This window comes from Sander vitreus, chromosome 1 (genome assembly GCF_031162955.1).
Source record: "Sander vitreus isolate 19-12246 chromosome 1, sanVit1, whole genome shotgun sequence".
In the NCBI taxonomy this organism is placed as follows: Eukaryota; Metazoa; Chordata; class Actinopteri; order Perciformes; family Percidae; genus Sander; species Sander vitreus.
In genome coordinates, this window is record NC_135855.1 from 35,095,766 (window position 1) to 35,117,854 (window position 22,089).

General features: G+C 39.9%; 2 protein-coding genes across 2 annotated transcripts in view; one reads left to right on the top strand and one right to left on the bottom strand.

Moving 5' to 3' along the window:
- The window catches only part of LOC144520065 (cytochrome c oxidase subunit 5A, mitochondrial), a 353,705-nt gene that overhangs the window by 51,229 nt on the left and 280,387 nt on the right, over window positions 1-22,089 (bottom strand). The gene's annotated exons all lie outside the window — the stretch shown is intronic.
- On the top strand, window positions 12,283-21,333 carry LOC144520039 (N-acetyllactosaminide alpha-1,3-galactosyltransferase-like). The gene is made up of 5 exons (XM_078253643.1): window positions 12,283-12,484; window positions 14,903-14,980; window positions 15,107-15,196; window positions 18,479-18,616; window positions 20,296-21,333. Exons 1-5 carry the CDS (start codon window positions 12,480-12,482, stop codon window positions 20,978-20,980), a joined length of 996 nt encoding a protein of 331 aa, XP_078109769.1. The 5' UTR covers window positions 12,283-12,479; the 3' UTR covers window positions 20,981-21,333.

The following is a 22,089-nucleotide window of genomic DNA, read 5'->3' on the forward strand; positions in this document are numbered from 1 at the left end:
CACCATGTCATGACTTGTGTTTGTCCTTAAGTTTATTTTAAATTAAATGACCACAGGTCATAAACCTGAAATACAACAAACAAATAATGACAATATATTATTCAAATATACCATGTAACCATATTATTCAAATAATATAATATAATAATAATAATAATGTAAATAATGAAACACCATCAAAATGTGGCAAATCTGGCTTAAAACAACATTGACTACATCACCCAGAATGCTTAGCGCCAGAGGAGCATGCACACAATGACTCTGCCATCACTGGTTGCTATGGACGCTGTCACAGGACACAGACATAGACAGTATATAAGAATGGACCAACAGATCCCGTTGCTCTGGACGGAGACCAATGAAGGCCATTAGAAGCACTTTTCCGGTGATGGCTGAGCGTTACTGCACAGCCTCCAATTTAGAGAGACGACGTAAATGTGCCGTGAGCAACGTGTCTGAAAGTTGTAAGTCTTCTGGTAGCTGTGCCAAGAGAAATCTCAGTCATTCCGAATATTGCAGAGACGGAGAGCGTAGGTATATGTAAGGAGATAACATAGGCACAGGCTAATTATTGCTAACTAAAATGCTAGTTAACATTAGTAATTACACTTAAACAGCTAATGTGAGACAAAACTGCCTGCGCGCTTCTCCTGTACTATACGGTAATTCCTCTACTATGCGACAGTAAGTCGCGTGGTTATGACACAATCGTTAGCCTATTTTTACAAAAATGTCTGCTACGGAGCCATAACGTGAGGTACAAGGTAATGGAGCCTTTTATACATTGTCGTGTTTTTTTAGAAATAAACAATGGACAAATAGAGTCTTTAAACGCTTCAGATGTAAAGTTATTCGCTGTCAAAATGGCCCCAAAATGAATGGCAGTCAATGGAATGCTAACGGGAGGTGATGGCTTATTAGCATCAAAATGGCGCCATAGGAGGTTCGCGGTCCGAGGAGAAGCTTACCCCCTTGGACACAGATCCCATGCCACCATGTGCCTCGTACAAAGGATTAACACACGCACAAACACAACATAACGTGGCGCTCCACCATGGATCACCGAACCAAACCACCGCCATCACCACCGCCACCAGAAACCAGCAGAGTGCTCCGAACAATCAGCACAACGCAAACGGCTAAAGATAGCCTAATGATATACAGCATCCGGATCGCTGAGCAACCGCACCTTCCGAGCTACAAATTACTCTCGGCCAACTAACACAGACACAGTGAGGTAAACGTTCATTGCTCAAACATATAAGTGACTTAAATATTATTACTAGACTGCGTGAGTAGTTAGCAGTTACATACCAATGGGCTGTGTGCTCCTGATGATGATCTGGGTGAAATGATTACCAGGTGCCATAATTAAAGTTTCTAATGAAGCTGCGCATGCGCACATAACGTAACACATCTGAGCATATATGAAGCTTAAAGAAATTACTCGTTCCCATTGTAACTGAACACATCAGACCCATTTGCTTCTCTCTCTTTTTTTGTCTCCTTTTTTCTTTATCCTCTTTTCATGAGTGAGTTAAAGGTCTCAACATTCATAGATGTACCATTAGCACTGTCTGATATTTAGTGTTCACTAGCAGTAAATGGCAGTATAAGTGTTTATAAATGGATGCCTGGTTTAAAATATTCATTTTTAAAATAAAATAATTCCTTTTTAGTCCCACAGTGGTAAAAATTGTAATATCAGCAAAGTGGATAGTATAATAAGAGGAATCAGTAAAAAATAAATAAAAAAAGCAAGAAATGAAAATAAATACAGTAAAAAGCAGAAAACCGTAGAGGCAAAAAATATATATATTTCAATAAACAGACTGAAAAGTTGAATACAGTATTCACAGAAATATTGATATTGCACAATTAAGTAAACATAAAAATTGCACATTTGTGAGTTGTCACTTTTTGTGTGCAGTGTACTTGTTGGTTGATTGTAAAGTCTGACAGCAGCAAAAACAGGTAGGACCTGGTTTACCTCTCATTCAAACACCAGAGGAGAAGCAACCTGTGATTATACAACAAGGAGCTAGACATTTTGAACATGTTCAAACTAGCATGACAGCACACCCAAAGCCATTTGAGCAAACCTGGCGCATCAATTAAAATATCACTCCGCCATATTTTTTCCAGTGGAAAACACAAAAGCTCTCCAACTAGTATATAAAGTGATTCATTGGATTAAACGACTTATTTGTTACAACGCTCTGAAGTTAACTTTCACTGCATATGTTTGGATCAGCTGTGCGCAGAGATTTCACACACAGACAATGAAAGCAGTTTGTAAAGGTTTTAATGAACAAAATGGTACTCAGAGATACAGTGTGGATTTTGTCTGAGCGGGGAATCTCTTGGCTGGTCCGAGTACCGAGGCGAGCCGAGGGGGAAGGATCCAGGTCGTACAAGACTCGAGGCGGACAGGCAGGGAAGAGTTCACAGAAGTTTCCACAGGTGGAGGATAAGGCTGGACGGTGAGGCTGGAAGCTTGTAGGCACAGCGGAGGAGGCAGCAGGTCTGAGCGGTCACTGGACAGAAACACAGGATAAGTATGAGCTCAGGAGAACAAAGACAAAAGCTAGCGTGCACAAGACAACATGGACACAACTTGAATAAACTGAGACCTCAGAGCCAAGTTACCACATGGGTGTAGATAACGAACTGGCGCCGAAGAGGTGATCAGCCCGGGTTTAAGTATTGCTGGAATGAATCTTGTAGATGAGCTGCAGCTGTGAGGAACGGCTGTGCAGTGTTGATTCGGGGGTTTTCCGTTTCAGAAAGAGAGGTAACTTAACCTCAGAGAATACTAAATGTATTTTCATTTCCACATTTTTTCACAGTCCATCAGATATGTAGATAGGCCTAACTTATCCGTCCTCATATCACTAACATCCACCATCGTGGACAGGCTTTAACATCCCAGCAGATTCTTTGTGTCGCATTACGTTTTTTGCAAACGGCATTTTTCTTTATTGGTGATGCGGATCATACTGTAATAGTAAAGCCACTGTAGCCGTCAGAAAAGTGTGACTCGCTCTGAAACGTTTTTTGTAGTTGTTCCCTGGACACAAACCAGCCATTAAAAAGAAATAAATTATTATACATTATAGTTCTGTTAATGATCATGGTGCTGCAGCCTCAGAATGGGATATAGTAGTAGGCCTAGCTTACTTTTTCGCCCGCAGGATTGCACCCAAATGAAATTATAGGTGTAATACAATTCCAGTTTTCACCAGTAATATTATAAGTTAACTGTGATTAAATATGAAATGAATACACTGTTAATGCTTACGCATTGACTCGAGCAGCAATTTTCTCCCACACCAATTCTCCCTCTTTTGCAGCAGCAGCCGTTGTCTTGCTTTTTTAACGAAATGCATGTTCAAACTCGCTGTTTGTGCGCACAAGTATTTCCGCCGACCCGTTTGATTGTGGTTGTTACAATGGTGAATTGTAGAATCATGGCTCCATTCATACTGCCTTTTTATTGTGGTGGTGCACGCGCGTGAACATACTCGGAGTTGATTGAACCAACTCATATCAGCTGTAAAACTCAGAGTTTCCCATCTCAGGGTAAATCAACTCAGAGTTCAGGGTTAGACTCAGAGTTTGTTAAACCTCCTTCCTGAAACGGACCCCAGGTGGAAAAACACAAATACACACAGACAAACGGAGAACAAAAACACCCAAAACAGCGCGGAGAGCGAGAGAGCTGCCCATAACATTTAGTAGGCTTCCCAGGACAGAGCTATCCTTTTTTAACCAGTCTGTCATATGCCAGCAATTATCTCAGTTATTGATACATGTATTGACTGCTGTTCAATTACATTTGCTATTTGATGGTTTATTTGCAACCTAGTCTCAATTTGCCAGACCATCCTCCATCCTCCACACGCTGTGGAGGAGGGTCTGGCTAGTCCACACAGCATTCCGGGATGGGAGAAAAACGTGCTCTGGTTTATTGGCATTTCTTTAAACCAATCACAATCGTAATGGGCGGCGCTAAGCTCCGCATGGAGCCGCTGCAAAATAGCCTTGGCAAGGAACTTGTTTTGGTGGAACGTGTGTATGTTGTTTTAGTTGTGCAAGAGAAAACTCAGAGTGGACAGATAGTCTAGCTAGCTGTCTGGATTTACCCTGCAGAGATCTGAGGAGAAGTTAACCATAGTCCTCATAAATCCACTGGAGTATAAAATTCCAACACAAAGAAAGCGGAAGGAAACGGTCATCGGCAAAAAGACATGCATCCGGCAGAGTAATGCATAACAATAACATTAGGCTTGTTCGAGATGAACTGCACCTCGCCTGTAAAGCGGATGAGAGCAGGCGGCAGCAGCCGGGGGCGGTGACAAAAATCCGCTCTCAAGTCGGACAGTTTCCAGCCGTTTCCAGCAGCCTTCAGGCTGAACAGGAAGTGACAGAAACACTGTGGTCTGATTCCGATTTAATAAAATGTTATCAGACCCATATATCAGCTCCTACACAGTCTCCAGTTGTTTTTATTATGACAGAGTAGCTGTCATGTCTACATGCGATCTGTTGCTGATTTTAATTAACAACACACTGTAGATGATCCATAATCTGAAAAGATTTAGTCTCGCTTTCTTCTAAACATAACTATTAGCCACACAACATGTGTTCTGTACAGAATAAGCTTTTAAATCAGACAGATCGCAATTCAAATCCCTCCAATTCAAAATCAATAAAAGGTTTATATAAAACGTCATATTGTTGGGTCCGCCTGGGTCTTCCTGAGTCGGTGGAGAGCAACTGCGGCGCCGGGCTCTAAAAACTGCTTACTTCATGATTGTTTCGCAGTGATTACAAATAACTAACCATCAAACACTTTATTGCAGCCTTCGATGGTGCGTATTGTTGTCCTCCAGTAAGTAAAGGTTCTTCCAGTGGTTGTGCAATAGGCTACAGAGAAATGATTGAACCATCCACCAAATTAAAATGAGTCACTCAGGGGAGAGAATCAGGAAGCATGATAATTTGGCATGACTTTTATGAGATATAAATAAAGCTTACTTCATGATTGTTTCGCAGTGATTACAAATAACTAACCATCAAACACTTCTCAGATGAATTTTGACTATTTTCAGACGAGGGGAGAACATTTCTCTTTGTTTGATTTCATTAAAAGTAAAGTTGAGCTTTGCTGTTGGCTTCAGAACTTATTTTTAAAAAGACAGAGAAAAAAAGAGAGAGATTCGCGCTACCCAGCAGCCGCACTGAACTGCCGGCTGTAGACGGGTCTCGTGTGAGTCTCGTGCCAGAGAGAGGGAGTTAGAGCGCCAGTGCCGAGAGAATTAAACACAACTTATTTTCCAACCCAGTCTCATGGCAGTTCATGAAATGGTCACGTTATTTAAGCTATTAATACGTGTTCACGGGGACGTTTTTGTTGTTTTTTTCGTGGTGGCCAGCACGAAAATGTAAACTAATGTATTTAAATGAGAAGCATATGTTGTGGTCACAGCACGACAGGGGCGCCGCCAGGAACTTTGGGCCCCATGACAAAAAATCTAATTGGGCCCCGCGCAGCTGTTGTCACCACATCTCTAGGACCTAACTGTCCCATCAAAAGCTTTACATAACTCTAATTAAAGGCTTGCAACTGTCTTGCTTCTTGTAGTTCAATACTAGTACTAGCACAATATTTACTGCTGGGGCCTGTTGCACAAAAGCAGAATGAAGAAATCCAGGATAACTGAAAAAGCGCAGCTTGACTTAGTGTGGTCCGCTCATCGCGGCTTAATCGGTTGCACGTTTGCCGAGCCAGGATGAGAAGGTGAAGCTGTGTCAAGCCAGGTGTAGATAGCTGGGATAAGTGCACGTCCACGACTTTCTTAAATAGACCATGGTATCGATCACAGATTTACTGATGCAGACATGGAGAAGACGCGTGCGGCATATGTTTAACCCGCTGAGCAGCAGCTTTTAATGGAAAATTACGAGGTGGTGAAACATTTAATATGCAAAAAGGGAAATAGGCTACGGCTCTTGTTATCAGACAGAGAAAAAAGCCCAACAGACGATAGTGGACCGACTGAATACGTAAGGATTTAAAAAGATGCACTTACTAGTCACTCCACATTTTTACAAAGTTGTGCACTCTGTTTTAATTGCTTTTAATATGCTTGTTTTATGTGTTGGTTGTATTGCTGTATCTGTTTTTATGTGCTAAATGTGCTGGCTTTTACTGTAAAGTGTCTTTGAGTAGCCTGTAAAGCACTACATAAATAAACATTTTTATTATTTAGCCTACTTTGCCTTAAAAAGTGAGCAGAGGGAAATAATGTTCCTTGGGAAATTTACCCTAAGGACTAGGCTTAATTTCAAACCCTTATTCATAATGCGAGAATATGTTTTACAACCATATCCACAAATCTCTATAAGCTATGTCTAATTTTAAATATCTTTCTACAATAAATGTTCATACAGAACAAACATGACTGGACAAAAAACTAGAAAATTAAGTGACTTCAAAAACACATTGTAAGCATATCTGTAAAACAATATAGCCTATTATTCAGGCGTTTTTTCTCACTCCCAGATGCGTGACAGCACCAAAATAAAAATATTAAGAAGCTTTGTGGCATTCCAACACATACCCACTCCCATCTCGTAAAATACGGACGTTTGGTCAGGTGCCATTGTCGTCGTTATTGACGCTAAAAGTCTCCTTTAGAGTCCGCTGCACGGTGTGGGAGGATCCCCCTCCCTCCCCCCCGCCTCTCCACGTTGCACGGGGCAAATTTCACGGGGAGAGCAGCGGAGGGAAAAGCACCCTTTCCTCCGCATTGTCCCACTTTATCTCCGGTGCATGTGCAACCATTTCTTATCATGTAAAGAACTGCAATAGTAGGATTTAAATCAAACTTGTGACAGCAATAGTGACAAGTAATGCATGTTAATAAAAAATAAAGCAGAACACATTCAGAAGACAACGGAATAACTGTTAAACACGTTTATTTCGGATCAGAGCAGCAGCTGATTTAACACATGAGACTCCAGGATTAATTTTAGCCTGGCTGTTAGCCTGCTCAGGAGCAGGCTAGCTGCAAAGAATAAATCTCCATGGTTACTTGGCTCGGGTTTAATTCAACCTGCTTTTGTGCAACCAAATCAAAGCTAAATTCATCCAGGATAACTTGAATATCCCGGCTTAATCCCTTATCCTGGTTTTGTGCAACAGGCCCCTGGTGATTTGTACATGCATGCAAGTCTAGTATGCAGTTCACTAGTTGATGCAAGATTAAAAGCAACCATAAAAAAATGTGCTGAAGGCCATCTTTTACAGTCTCAATGTATTTTTATTGTATAATTTGACAAAATGGAAAAATTCTCTTAACAAAATTATTATTATTATTATTATTATTATTAATGAAAGGTTGCTGTTTTTTTTAATTTTATTTCATAATGATCATTATGTGAGAAAATAATTGTTATTAATGTGTTTGAATTTCTGTCATTATTAAATATTTCATTTTCTTTTTTGTAATGGTAAAAAGAGCAAGAGAGACAGAGAAATCCCCACAGACTCCCTGCAATGATGCTAACTGGCATGTCATTGAACACAATGTTGCTCACCTTCTTCACTGGGACAGGGATGGGCACAGTTAGGGGGAGACTGGGGGGGGGGGGCTGCTGCTAACTCATCTGTTGTTAAGTCTGCTAAAAGGGGCAGGGACAATGATTTAATATGAATATCTTGCTAAACGTTTCCCTGCACTGATTAAATGGTGATTAAATGTAGGCTAACACTAGTCTGTAGCTAGCTATCTTATTTCACTATGGGCATTAAGCCAACAGGTTAATACCACTCACAGACTATAGGCTACCCACCTTTTTTTGGTGAAAAACTGGGTTACAGTTTGACACCCTTTCCTGTCTTTCCTCTCTCTCTTATCTCTCTTGCACTAAGGCAGGACCAAACCATTTGATGCAGATACAGGGGTGTGGTCAGTCAATATGGATGTTTTGTTAGGCTATGGTTCAGACCCAGCACACAGAGAAACAAACACAGACTCAGAGTTACGATAAACAAAAAATAATTTTAATGAAAGTTCGGTTCATTAAACAAAACTCTGCTGAGCTGCACTTTAATCTTTTAGCATTGCTTTGAGGCTTTGCAGTATTTGGATATAATGATATTGCCTGTTCTGCCCTCTATCATTGTACCCAAGTGAGATTTCAACAGGCTGAACATAGTTACAAGTGTGTCTTGTAATATTGCAGCCTTCGATGGTGCGTATTGTTGTCCTCTAGTAAGTAAAGGTTCTTCCAGTGGTTGTGCAATAGGCTACAGAGAAATGATTGACCCATCCACCAAATTAAAATGAGTCACTCAGGGAGAGAATCAGGAAGCATGATAATTTGGCATGAATCTGAATATACAGATTCAATAGAATTAATCAAAGGGGTGAATTTTATATCAGCTGATGAAGACATATTCCTGCCCTCCCACATACATTCCAGACTGAAGGTTGTCACGACATTGTGTAAAGATATTGTTGTCGTGTCTGTCTGTAAGAAGAAACCTATCAGCAAAATGTGAGGCAGACATATTCGGGACCTCCTACATAGTTGGCGATCTCAAGGTTGAAGCCAAAGTTACACCCCTTCTGTCAGACAAAGCAGGTGAACTGAATATGACTTTGCAGCTTCCTCGTCCCCACTGGACTGAGAGTCAAATGCTTAGAAAAGTCTCCTAACTGCTGAGTGGCAGCAGCCAGAGTCTGAAAAAGGTTAGGAGAATAATTGTGGAATTTGTTTCAACACAACTAAACTTGATATAACTGATATGAGGAACACATCAGCTGATGCTGTTGCACAACAACACTGGTTCACTGGTTCATGGGATGTCACTTTTACTGGTAAAACTTTACTTCTTTTGGCCATTTAGGGTTTTTTAGTCTAGGTCCTGGGTAAGATTTGTATGCACTTCATTTAGCGGAGAATTGTTAACTGTTAACTAACTGTTATAGATCTATTATGACCCCATTGAACAACGTGGGATGTGTGCCAAAGTCTCTACCTGAGACGAAAGTCCTGAAAATGACCACAACAGGTGACACTGTAACGCTGTTATGTAAATGGTCTCATCTCATTCATGCAAAGGCATGATAACATGGAACATTTTACTTCTCTTTATGCCAAGCAAACCAATTTGGTAACGACCATTTATGCAATATTGTGTTTAGCAACAGTAAAGTCTAAACTGCAATACATGCCTTATTCTCAGACTTTGTTCATGCCTCCAGCAGTGACATCTTGGATTTTATTTGGCCCATGCTACAGTACAGTAGAAATAGTAGAGGTCCTGGGTAAGATTTGTATGCACTTCATATAGCGGAGAATATCTCAACTCAGTCTCAGTCTCTACCTGGGACGAAAGTCCAGAAAATGACCACAACAGGTGACACTGTTATGACACTACGGGTGAATGGGACTTTTCTTCCCTTTATAGATATCCTCATACATTTCTACCAGATTAATCTTCATATTAAGAGAAATACTTTTTGTATCGCACTGTCTAAAAAAATAGTAATCCAGTAGAAATGCTATTATGGATATCCAAAATGTAATTACAGATGGGAATGTGGTTTTATTAAATGTTAAAACTGCTTGCCATAGCAGCCTTGTTAGTGATAAGATAAGAGGGAGGGAGGTATGTAAATGATCAGGTGAGCCCTGGAGTTGTATGACGTTTCAGGGGAAGAAATGTAAAACTGTCATTTAGGAGAACAAAGCACATTGTTTGTTACACAAAGTAACCTTTATTGCTACAAGAAAGTTTCACTAAAAGGACTAAGCAAGCACACACATACACATAAATAAATAATAAAACAAATGATACATTTTTTTTAAAAGCTAAAAATGATTAAATGATTAATTTTTTAACACCTTTTGTAAGAACACCTGTGCATAATGTGCTGTTGACCTGGCTAGACTGTGGCAGCCATCATAGTATAATAAGTTTGTACCAAAATGACACACCCTCCTGCACCTGACCTAACAGTGCAGTTTGTATATAGCGGCTATTAACACTTCTGCTTTCCATTACGGCAAAGTAAACCTCCTGTGAAGTCAAAATTTCAAGTGAGATTTCTCACCGCTGGAGGGCAGTGACTGAAACCAGAATATCAACCACATCAAAAGGAGAAACTCCCTTTTTGTCCTCTATGTATTGTCAGTATACAGAGCATAAACTGGTACAAGGAGATCTCTGAAGCAGTGGAATGAATTTGACCATTTGGAAAATTACACCAGAGGAAAATCCAAACAAAGTTTCTAGACGAACTTTAATCCTTTTACGGTTCTGGACGTGTTGTGGATTTATACCTGAAAACCACCTGCATTAAGGTAATTCATCAGCACTGCCTGCCAGGAAAAGAGTGGCTCCCCTTGACTGTTCAGAATAAGGTACAGTTTATCTTGAACCTACAAACCTAGACAAACTTTACATAAAATAGTTCCCTTCCTTGTCTTAGATGTCAAATTCTTTGTTTCCCTGCAGTAGTACTTTTCAAATAAAGTTGAAAGTTAATTAGGAATGAGAAGTGTGATGGCCATGTCATAAAATATAATAATAATAAATATATTTGAAAAAGCTACTGTAAATGAAATTACATTTTGCAATACGATTCAATTCATTAACATTTTGCAAGATTTTAAGTTAAAGTCTGTTTGGTTTTGAGACGTATGCATTTTGATTAAGTCACGGCACAGAGAAAAGGCATTGCAATTGTTATAATTATTTTGAAGGAGTCCCATTATGCTTTTCCTTATTTTCTGTCATATAGGCCTGAATAATATTACAATGTCGGATGATCACATTAAATATGTGTCGAAGTAAACCTATGTAAAAGTAATCCCAGTGAGCAAAAAACTCAGATTTCAGACCGTTCTGAAGACTCCTCTTCCAACTGTTTTCGGTTCGTCATTTCGTGCTGGATTTCTTTATATTGTCATTACATATATTCAGTGGTGGAAGAAGAATTCAGGTCCTTTACTTAAGTAAAAGTAGTAATACCACACTGTAAAAATAATGCTACAAGTAAAAGTCCTGCATTGAAAATGTTACTCAATGCAGAAAATATTTCACATTTTAGAAACTGGAAATGGTCAATCAAGTGTTTAATCAGCTAATCATTTCAGCTGTACTTGTAGGCCGTTATATTGTTGGGTTGTTTAATTTATAAAGGAATTGTATTTTATAAACTACATTTGTTTTGTGTTCAAAAATCTTAATTTGTAAAGTAACTAGTAACTAAATCTGTCAGATGAATGTAGTGGAGTGAAAAGTACAATATTTCTCTCTGAAATGTAGTAGAGTAGAAGTAGAAAGTGGCATGAAAAGAAGACTCAAGTAAAGTACAAGTACCTCAAATTTGTACTTAAGTTCATGTACTTAGTTACATTCCACCACTGCATATATTTATATATTATATTTCACTTACATACATTGACATGCTGATGTCAGGAAAAGCTGTAATCGTGGTTCCAAACGTTCATTTCTCCCCAATTTCATATCACATTCCTGCTGGAAAATGTCTGGTTGTGTAGTTTTTTGGTTAAGAAGCCTTTATTGGTGATTTTTCATGGTAGATCGGTCAATACAGAGACAACCAGAGCAGAGCACGGATTCGGAGATAAGGAAACGCTGACTGAACAGAGTGTTCGGGGGACTTGAAGAGATAGGTGCTACAACACAGCGTCTGGTTAATACAGGTTTAGCAGCCATTGGCAGTATGAGTATCAAAGGGTTTTTTTCAACGTTAAAGAATGTAAAGGTGTTCTAGCAGGAACCCAAAATACAAGTATGAACCTAAAAATGAGCATAATAGGTCTCCTTTAATAAATCATAATATGATATCAATTAATAATTTACATTAAATAATTATAGTTGGAATTTGGCTGTGCTACTTTCGCTTATTTTGATTGAAAATGATCCTAACCTTTCCAAAAATCATGCCCTATTTAGTAGTTACTCCCTGCCATTTAATGTGAGTTTTAAAATTCTGAAATGCATGCATGATATATTGCCATAAACATTCTCACAATATAATGAAATTGTGTCCATGCCATGTAAACTGCTTTTTGATAAAAAATCTCCCAATGTGATGTGACACATTTAATAGAGCCAAAAATGCATGCAAACCCATATCCGTCAGAGATTAGGGTGTCAACTATATTGTGAATAGTGACAAAGAGGTGGTGTGATCTTGGGCGTGCCATTTGTGTGGTTTGGTAAGAACCTTGATATCAAGTTTCTTGTCGTTGCACTAAACTATGGTGTGACATGAGTAAAGACGACTGGCTTTCTTCTGTTGTGTAACTGGACTTACTGAATGTTTTTTTTTTTCTTCAAGGTGCCATTTTATCCACCAGCCAACAGATACCTTCACCTCCTGTGAGAGTTTGTTTGCTGGGTAAAAAAAGGCAGCAGTTTTTCCACAGCTATGAGGTATCTATGTCTCTCATCTTCTAGGGTTTTCTTTTTATATTTGGTGATGTCATTCTTGCCAATTAATAAACAAATATTGAATAATAGCATGTGTAAATATAAGCACGACAATTGAGGAAAAAAATCCAATTAAAAACATTTTAATTAAAAGGATGCGTTTCCCTGTGGTAAGATGTACAATTACGAGGTCGGTGGACTACCCAGAGTGACCGGGGACATTGATTAGAAAAATGCTCCAGAAACAAAGTATTTAAATGCTCTTTATGTATCGATGTGATACCACTAGCTGGTGTAAAAACTGTAGAACTGCCGTCCTACAAAACATGAAAGGATTCAACCCGTTCTCACTCCCAACTCGTAAAAAGACGCTTGGTCAGTGGCTCTCAGCGTCCGATTCGATGCAAAAAGCACCCTTCAGCATCTGTATGTAACGCACCGGGCAGAGCAGCAGCTCCGCGGCGCTTTAAGATGACATTGTATTAAGAGCGGCAACGGTAGCGAGTAGTATGAAAGACCGAAATGCCGTAGAGGGAGCTTGGTTGGAGTGGTAGATGGGTCAAACAACAAAGGACTTTTCATCCCAGAGATCGAGGTTCGTGTCCCATTGTTGTCCTGCGTGTAATGTGAAACGTACCTCTTGTAAGCCCACCCACAATATTTTTCTAAACCCAACTGTCACGACCCATAACGTCAAAAGTGACGCCAATTGTTCCGACCCAGCGCGTTTAGATAAAGCGCGTTTAGACTAGGGTGATCAGATTTCCCGGATCTAAAACCGGAACACTTTGCGCGTGAACGTAGTGCTCGTGAACGCACACGCTTTTTAACGAACATGTGCCAGCCCAGGTCAGACATAGACACAGACAGTAACTTCATTATTTTTTGATCGTAGGCTCCTCATCTGATAATTAGTGTTTTTTCCTGTAAAATTAACAAAATTGCAGCAGCAGCCTTTTTCAGTTTAGTGCGAGATTTATGTTTCTAAAAAAGATTTTTTGAAGTGTTATTTATTCCAATAACACCAAAATAATTCAAATGATTTATTGAAAATGTTGAGCATTAAAAACTTCACATCCTGCATTCTGGTGAATTTGTATGCACCCATTTCTACCTTTTTCTGAATCAATGTATGCTGCAAATATCTTTATGTAAAGAGAAACATAGATTACAATCCAAATATAAAAACATAATGGGAGATATTGCAGTAAGGCTCTCAGGCATTCTGTATTGCTTTCAATTATATATTCTCCTGTAGATCGACTTTTCTAATTATATCTGAGTCAGCACATATGTAGCCTAGGAATCATTTACTCCTCCCTCCTGTTTTGCATCTTTTGTTGGGGAAGTAACCTCCTTAAATGTGCATATGACAATTATTCACCCCAATGATACATGAATTTGTATTTCATTTATTAATAAACCCCTGGACTGTAATATTTCAGATGTGTTTGAGCAAGATTTCTGCTCATATCCAAAACTTTGTGCACATATACAAAATACAATATATCTGTGTTCTCTGTGATTCGGAGGAGTCGTGATATATTTTGAGAAAAGTAAAGTTTTTTTGAGAAAAATAAAGTTATAATAGGCTATTACAAGAATAAAGTCACTATATTTCAGAAAATGATCTACACCTGCACCATAGTCTGCTGTGCATTACGTGATTGCTCTGCTGATACGGTAGATCTCAGACCTTCTGACAGGTACAGAGCCCCGTTTGGGTCTCTGAATGAGACAAATAGTTTAGCTAGGGAAGTGGCTGAACGCTGCTACAGGGAAATACACGGAGCACAAACGGGACACATCTGCCGCAGCATGTCGACAGCTGAGCGGTATATAAACCGCTCAGCTATAAACCTGAAGCTGCCCTGCATTTTACAGCGAGAGTGGACACTAAGCGACGCACAGGTGTGCTTCAGAGCTCCGTGTGTTTGAGTCTGACCCATAGACTTGAAACGTCACGTCACAGGAACTTCAAACTAAATCATTAGTATTGCGCTCCTAAACTTTGTGTTAATGGCATCAATATACAAAGTTACATTCGGCGCTACTATTTGGGGCTGAAGCCCCGGCAAAATCGGCTCACGCCGCTCGTGGTGTAAACCGGGACATTTTAGCGTCCCGACGGGCTTTTGTCGGGACTCGGGACACAATTCAAAATCGTGACTGTCCCGGTCAAACCGGAACATCTGGTCACCCTAGTTTAGATGTGGTGCTAAAGGAGACGTTTAGCGTCAACAACGCCAAAGGAACATGCCCAAGCGTCTTATTTTACGCAATGGGAGTGACAATGTGTTGAAAGTTTACACTTAACGAGTTTTAAGGCAAATGTCTTTCACTTACAGTAAATTAAAGACCAGAGTTGCTCACACAACTTAAAGCTCTTGTTTTTGTTTGCTTGATTTTGCATCTTTTCAGCGGGCTCAGGGAAAAAAGGGTTGGAATCTTCTGCTGTCTTGTGTTGCTTGTTGTCAGCTTCACTGCCTTATATTTGAGGTGAGTAGACAAAGTCAGCATGAAGGCTTTTGAAGTGCTACAAGAGCACATACGAGCCAATCTAATGTATTGGCAAGAGTCATTTCAAAATGATTTTATTCCAGTGTCATTTTTTTTCAATACTAGATATGTAGCGAGCCTCGTCCCTGCGGACAGTCTGCTGGTGGCCAGTGAGGGAAATCTGAGCATCAATTTAGACGACACGCTCAACTTTGGGTAAGAAATCTGTACTGTACTCTCTAGTTTTGGCTGCAGGCTCAGAGATCAAGTCAGTTTATCTAAAGGCCATATTCAAAAACATCAGCAAGATTCACAGCCTGGTTTCACAGCCTCACAGTGAAAGACAGAAACAGCCTTAACAACATAGTCAAAACCTAATCTGAAATTATTGGTGTGACACAAAGAGATTTCAATTACCTTTGTAATCAACAAACGTTGGGTAAAGCAACGATTATTTTGTCTTCTTCAGATCATGTTCTTCACAGTGAATTTTCTCTGTTGCCATCAAGACGTCGTTATATTTTACATGCTTTTAAAACTAATCGCCACTAATTCTTTTATCCCTTCTGCAATTCGACTTGAGAGATTTTATATATATATATATATATATATATATATATATATATATATATATATATATATAGATATATATATATATATATAGAGAGAGAGAGAGAGAGAGAGAGAGGAAGCACAGCTGATCGTCAAGCACTGGCAGACCACTTGTAACACCTGCACAGGATCGGCACATCCGAATATCACACCTGCGGGACAGGTACAGGATGGCAACAACAAACGCAAAAACTGGCCAGTCTGGTGCAGTACATGAGGAGGAGATGCACTGCAGTACTTAATGCAGCTGGTGGCCACACCAGATACTGAGGGCTATTTTTGATTTTGACCCCCCCTTTGTTCAGGGACACATTATTCCATTTCTGTTAGTCACATGTCTGTGAAAATTGTTCAGTTTATGTCTTAGTTGTTAAATCTTTTAATGTTAATGCAAATGCATATTGCATATGTTAAGTTTGCTTAAAATATAAAAGTTAAAATATTTATAAAAGTTTTTTTTGTATCTACTCTCTAGGGCAGGGGTGGGCAATGAATTTTTCCAAGGGGTCACATGAGAAACAGGGACTGTTGTGAAGGGCCGGACCAATAGACTAAACTCAGTTCTGCTCAACACTCTTTAATAATAACTAGGGCTATCAAAATAACGCGTTAACTTCGATTAATTAATCTGAGGAAAAATAACGTTAAAAAAATTAATCCATTCCATATTGACTTTTGCATACAGACGAATGTCTGCGCTTCTCTCTGATGCTCTGAAACAGACGTTACAGGAAACAAACTCCGCTGCATGTGACGCTAGTTAACACTATACTCAACAGCAGCTAACGTTAGCCTACCGCTAGCTAGTTAACACTATACTCAACAGCAGCTAACGTTAGCCTACCGCTAGCTAGTTAACACTATACTCAACAGCAGCTAACGTTAGCCTACCGCTAGCTAGTAGCTGGATTAAACACGGTTAAAATGCTGACAGCTAACGCTAAACGGTGTAAAGTTTGACTGTTTTACTGTAGAGGATTCAACACCGGTATGTAACAATCTGCAGCTGCCGTCGGAGAAACAACACAGACGAAACTGGTAAACTACAGCCTCGTGGTGCATTTGAAGTTATTGTAAATGTCCTTTTCCCATCTGGTTGTTGTTGTTTTTGTCGTTCAACAGCAATTTACTAGTGAAATAAGTTATTGTTATACATTATTATTAAAACCATTTAAATTTTGACCATATGGCCTTAGCAATAAACAAGCCGTTCTTTAATGTCACCAACTGTTGTTTAGTACCCTTTGTGTTTTTTTCCCTTCTCTTTCTTAAAAAGTATCGGTTCAGGCACCGTTAATTATGTATGCGATTAATTTCGATTAATTAATCACAGAGTATGTAATTAGATTAATTTTTTAATCGATTGACAGCCCTAATAACACATTGCAGTTCTACTTTCTATTTGCGACTTGCAACCAGAGAAGAAGCTGCATACGTTGCACAAAAAAACAACAAAAAAACAAACACACGTAGTTAGAAATGTAGGTGAATCAAATTAGGATAATCAAATTTAAGTAGAAAAGAGAAATGTTCCAATTCTTTTTTTCAAACAATTACATTCCCAGTTACTTAAAATTACCCAATGAAAGGGGAACTGGGCAGAGGCCAGCTGTGGATGGGCAATCTAACTCAGGGTGTGTTCCAGGGATGCGTCAACTTACCCACCATATGTGCTCGCTGCAATCGATAGTCACTACAAATTGTGTCCCAGTGCTATTATCACTACAAACTGTGCAGGGACCCACACTAGTGTCCTAGCATCCACCACAATCTTGCTACTTGCTCCACTGAAAAGGAAACAAAGTAAAGACATAAAAACAGTTGGTCATATATAAAATACAAGCAGACCAATCAGGGAGAGTGCTGCCTGGTGGCACTTTAACAATGACGTATGCAATCAATCAAAATACTAAAAAACAAAACTAAGGAAAAACAGCAGCTACACCATATGCTTAGTAGAAATATATCACAGCACTCCAGGCAGGGGAACTTTGGGTAAACAGTAACAGAGAGGGTCACATGTAGCAATTGACAGGCAGAGAACATCAAAGGCAGCCATCATGGCACAGGTGCCTTAAATAAGCTCAGCTAATGAGTGGGGTTTGGTCTGGGTGGAGCTAATTGGATACTAGGGAGGTGTGTTCAAGAGCAGACAGTGCAGAGCTCAATACCTAAAGTTCTGCACACATGCAAACCCCACTACACATTCATGATGTGAACTTATTTACGTTTGATTGCTAACTTCCCATTGACCTCACGCGGTCCGGATGTGGCCCCGGGGCCGTATGCCCAGGTCTGCTCTAGGGTGTAGTCCTATGGCCAGGAAATCAACTTGGGTCCATTTAGAATGTTTATGTTTACATCTGTGAAAAGGTCTTATAGACACTTTAATAAAAAACCGACACAAGTCACAGAAAGAAAAGAAATCCTGTGAGAGCTTGTAAAAAAAATCTGAACTTGTAAATTGAAATTTGCTTGTAGAACAGGGTCACACGGGTGTGTCTTCTGAATGTGAAGTCACAGGAAAAATATTTACAAACGTGTAGATTGATAATTACATGAACACAATTTTTTTTTACCCTTATCCATCACAACCACAACTCAGTGATTACAACCTCTCAAATCTGTCACTGCAACTTCACGTAGGTGCTCTCTCGTATCAAAAAGTGGCGAATCTGCGCGCCTTGACTTTTGCAACACATGAGTGACAACTCTGTCCGGCTTATTTATGTAGCATGGTGGAATTAGCAAGCTAGCGTTAGCTAACTCACCAGCCAACCAGCTGGCTTCTAAATTATCTATCTAACTATCTATTCTGAATTATCAGAATTAATAACTCTTCGTATGGCTGTTTAACATAACGTTTGTTTTATTCTTCCATTTCAGGGCCAGACAGGGGGTTGAAACACGCACATCTTGGAAAGCTCCTATCATCTGGGAGGGGATGTTTGACCCCAAACTTTACGACCAAGAGCACATCCAAAAAAAATCATCTGTGGCCCTCACTGTGTTTGCTGTGGGAAGGTTTGTTTCTCTGTAATCACTGTGAGGAGACCAGCGCTTAAACACCAGCAGTTCAGTCTGAATCTGGTAGCACTTTGCCAAAAGTTTTGGTATTATGTACTAGGGATGCTAATTCAGCTATTATTTTACTGACTAACAGCCGACCCTTGTTAACCGATCATTTATCGTTAACCAACAAGCAGGCAACTGAGTCCCAGTTCACACACATCCGGAGGCTCGAACATACTTTCCAAGTTCCGTGGACACAAGTGGACTTATACCGGTTGTGGCACATGCAGCTGTTTTTGCTGGAATCGCCTGTGCGCCCACATGACCGACACAAGTCCACAGCTGTCAGCGGAGCCCGAGCCCATCTCCACTGCATCCACCTGCAAGATTTTTAGCTGTGTGTCTGCCTGGCATACTACTGTGTGTAGGCAAAACATCATGCAAGACATTATGTATTATGTGTATGCAAAAATGTTTTTTTAATTTCTTGTTTGTTTTTGTTGCTTCATGGTTAAATGGTAATTAACATCCCTAACATTAACATTGACATCCCTATGAACGCTTTTTCCAAACCTGGGTGTAGATCAACAAACCTTCCCTGAATCTCCCTGAACGAGATACAATTAGATCACCTACAGCTGAATATCAAACTGTGTGTTTTAAATAAAAGAATCGGTCGAAATGAGCTTTCAACTATCAGACTATCAAAATCAAAAGCAGGATTGTCAATTCCCCCAGTATTTTTCTCCATCACCTACATGCACAGTCACAGCTTACAGGCTGGTAGCATGCAGCTAAAGACACAGTGTAACTGTAGTTTATCAGTAGCCTGAAACTTGACTATTCCAGACACCATGACAACTGCCAGAGTCAGAGACAATGGAGAAACAACGGAAATAGGAAATCCTCCTGCTTCCCTGATGTCGCTATTGTGGCAACATTGTTTCTTCTGCTTGAGTGAGATATGTAAGCCAACACTCATACGAGTCTCCATGTTGCCTTCTTCAACTTATGGCACTTTCAATTGTGCCTCATAAAGTCTGAGAAACTGAACCGGTTGTTGCAAAGTGCCTTCTGCCATCAGAGTCAGTTATAATGGCCAAGTAAGTGTAAACAGATACAGGGAATTTGACTCCGGCTTTCTGTTGCTCTCAAAGTTCACCTAAATAGCCTTCAGCCATATTGTGGCTCTTATTGTGACATTGTTGTCTAAATGTTTAAATCCAAAATTGAATCGAATCATGACCTTAAAAATCAAAAGTCAAATGGAATCGTGGATTTGGAGAAACGTGACACACCTATAGAGAAGGCATGATTAATTTTAAATTTTTGCTTCATGCTGCCTTCAGTTTGGTTCACAGCACGTCATCCCTCTTTTTGACGTTGTTTTCAACGACTTTATAACAATGTTGGTCTGCATTTCTATGTGAAAGCCATCATGCAAATGTACCTCACATGACAGCAGAACTGCAGGGTTAGAGTAATGGGGACAACTGAGCTTGGGTTCAGACTCAAAGTAATGACTCCAGTGTTAAAACTGACTAAAAGGTCTGCAGACATTAACACATATGTACAGTTGTCTCAAATAATGAAATATATAAACAATAGTATGAAAATGTTGGTTTTTTTTCCGCCCTCATCATAAGCTATGAGCAACATCAATTGTTTTTCTCTCTCTTTCTCTACCTAAGGTACTTGGATGCCTACCTGAAGACTTTCCTTACCTCTGCAGAACAACATTTCATGTTGGGCTTACAAGTGACATATTACGTGTTCACGGATCAACCAGACAAGGTACCACACTTCGAGCTTGGTCCTCAGCGAAGCCTGAAGGTTATCCAGGTGGAAAAGCACTCCAGGTGGCAGGACATCTCTATGATGCGCATGAAAACAATATCAGATACCATAGAATCAGAGATTTGTCACCACTGCAATTACGTCTTCTGCTTTGATGTGGATCAGGAGTTTAAGGGAAGATTTGGCTCAGAGGCTCTGGGGGATTCTGTAGCTCAGATACACGCATGGTATTACAAAACTCAAAAGCAAAGCTTCACCTATGACAGAAACCCCAAATCCAAAGCCTTCATGGAAAGCGGAGATTACTACTACCACGCTGCTCTCTTTGGAGGCCTGTGTGAACATGTGAAGAAATTGGCAGATTACTGCTTTCTGGGTATCATGGAGGACAAACTAAACGATGTGGAGGCTCTGTGGCACGATGAGAGTCATCTAAACAAGTACTTTTGGCTTCATAAACCAACCAGGTTGCTCTCCCCTGAGTACTGCTGGGACCAGGTTATTAGTGACCACAGGGACATAAACGTCATCCGCCTCATATGGGCACCAAAACACTATGACATACTTCGTACTAAGTAGGGCTGTCATAATTGGCCAAAAAATATGTTTGGTCAAATCAAAGTCTATTGCCATTATTTGAATTTGTCTGACGATTTTGCCGTTCCCGATTCTGTTTGTCTCGCCAGTTAAACACTTTCGTTGGCGTCTTTATGTAAATTACCCTACTTCTTCACCAGCCCTGGTACTTGGTAGAGTGGCTAGAAGAGCCACAAATTGGACAAACTTTAAGAATAAAGTGCAAAAGTGTTTACTCCAAGTTTTGTTTTAATGGTTGTCTTTGTCAAGAATGTCTGAAAGATTATGTTGACAAAAGATATGATGTAAAACCTGATATTTTTTTAAATATTTTTATTAAAGACAATTTTTGTAAAGCGCAAATACATTATTTTTGAGAGATTGAAGCATATGGTGCCTCACATTTGGAAGATGTGATTTTAGCAATACCTCCTATCACCAGCTTGGCAGTTACTGGAGAGAGAAAATCCAAATTTGGTCAAAGAGGGTGGAACCAGATGTACAGTAAGTGGGAACAGCAGACTGCAACTGATGGATGGCTTGTGAAGCTAAAACATCTTGATCGCCCCCTGGGGGCTGCCGTAAGTCCTGCCTGATCACGCTGATGTATGTCCAAATGTTCATTTTTTCTCATAAATTTGGTTAGTTTGATTAATTTGATGCTATAAAAGCAGGGTGAAACGTCATGATTGACAGCTGTGATTTACTCGCGATGGTTCGGGCAGATGCCTGATCTACTGTGCAGACTCTGGCTCCAAAATTATAAGATTGCAGTGCCCTTACCCGGGATACAAATTTGCATTTTCTAAGATGGCGAAGGAATGTCTCGCCCTACTGTGCCTCTGTTTGGCTAGTACTTGTTGCCTTCGTTGGTTGGTTTGGTTTGGTTCAGGCATGGGGAGTGAGATTGGTTAGGGTTAGGGAAAGAATACCAGCGTAAGCTAATTAGTAGTCTATATCCATTACTTTCCACTTACGGGATTGCTCCGTGTCCGTTACCTTCTGCTTTCTTTGTGTTGGAATTTTAAACTCCGGACGATTTATGAGGACTACGGTTAACTGCTCCTCAGATCTCTGCAGGGTAGCTAGATCTATCCTATCTGAGTTTTCTC

Excerpts from the sequence above, each read along its gene's own strand:
- LOC144520039 (XM_078253643.1), top strand. Across the intron at positions 14,981-15,106 it reads TTCACTGCCTTATATTTGAG|ATATGTAGCGAGCCTCGTCC; the intron begins GTGAGTAGACAA and ends TTTCAATACTAG. Across the intron at positions 18,617-20,295 it reads ACTGTGTTTGCTGTGGGAAG|GTACTTGGATGCCTACCTGA; the intron begins GTTTGTTTCTCT and ends TCTCTACCTAAG.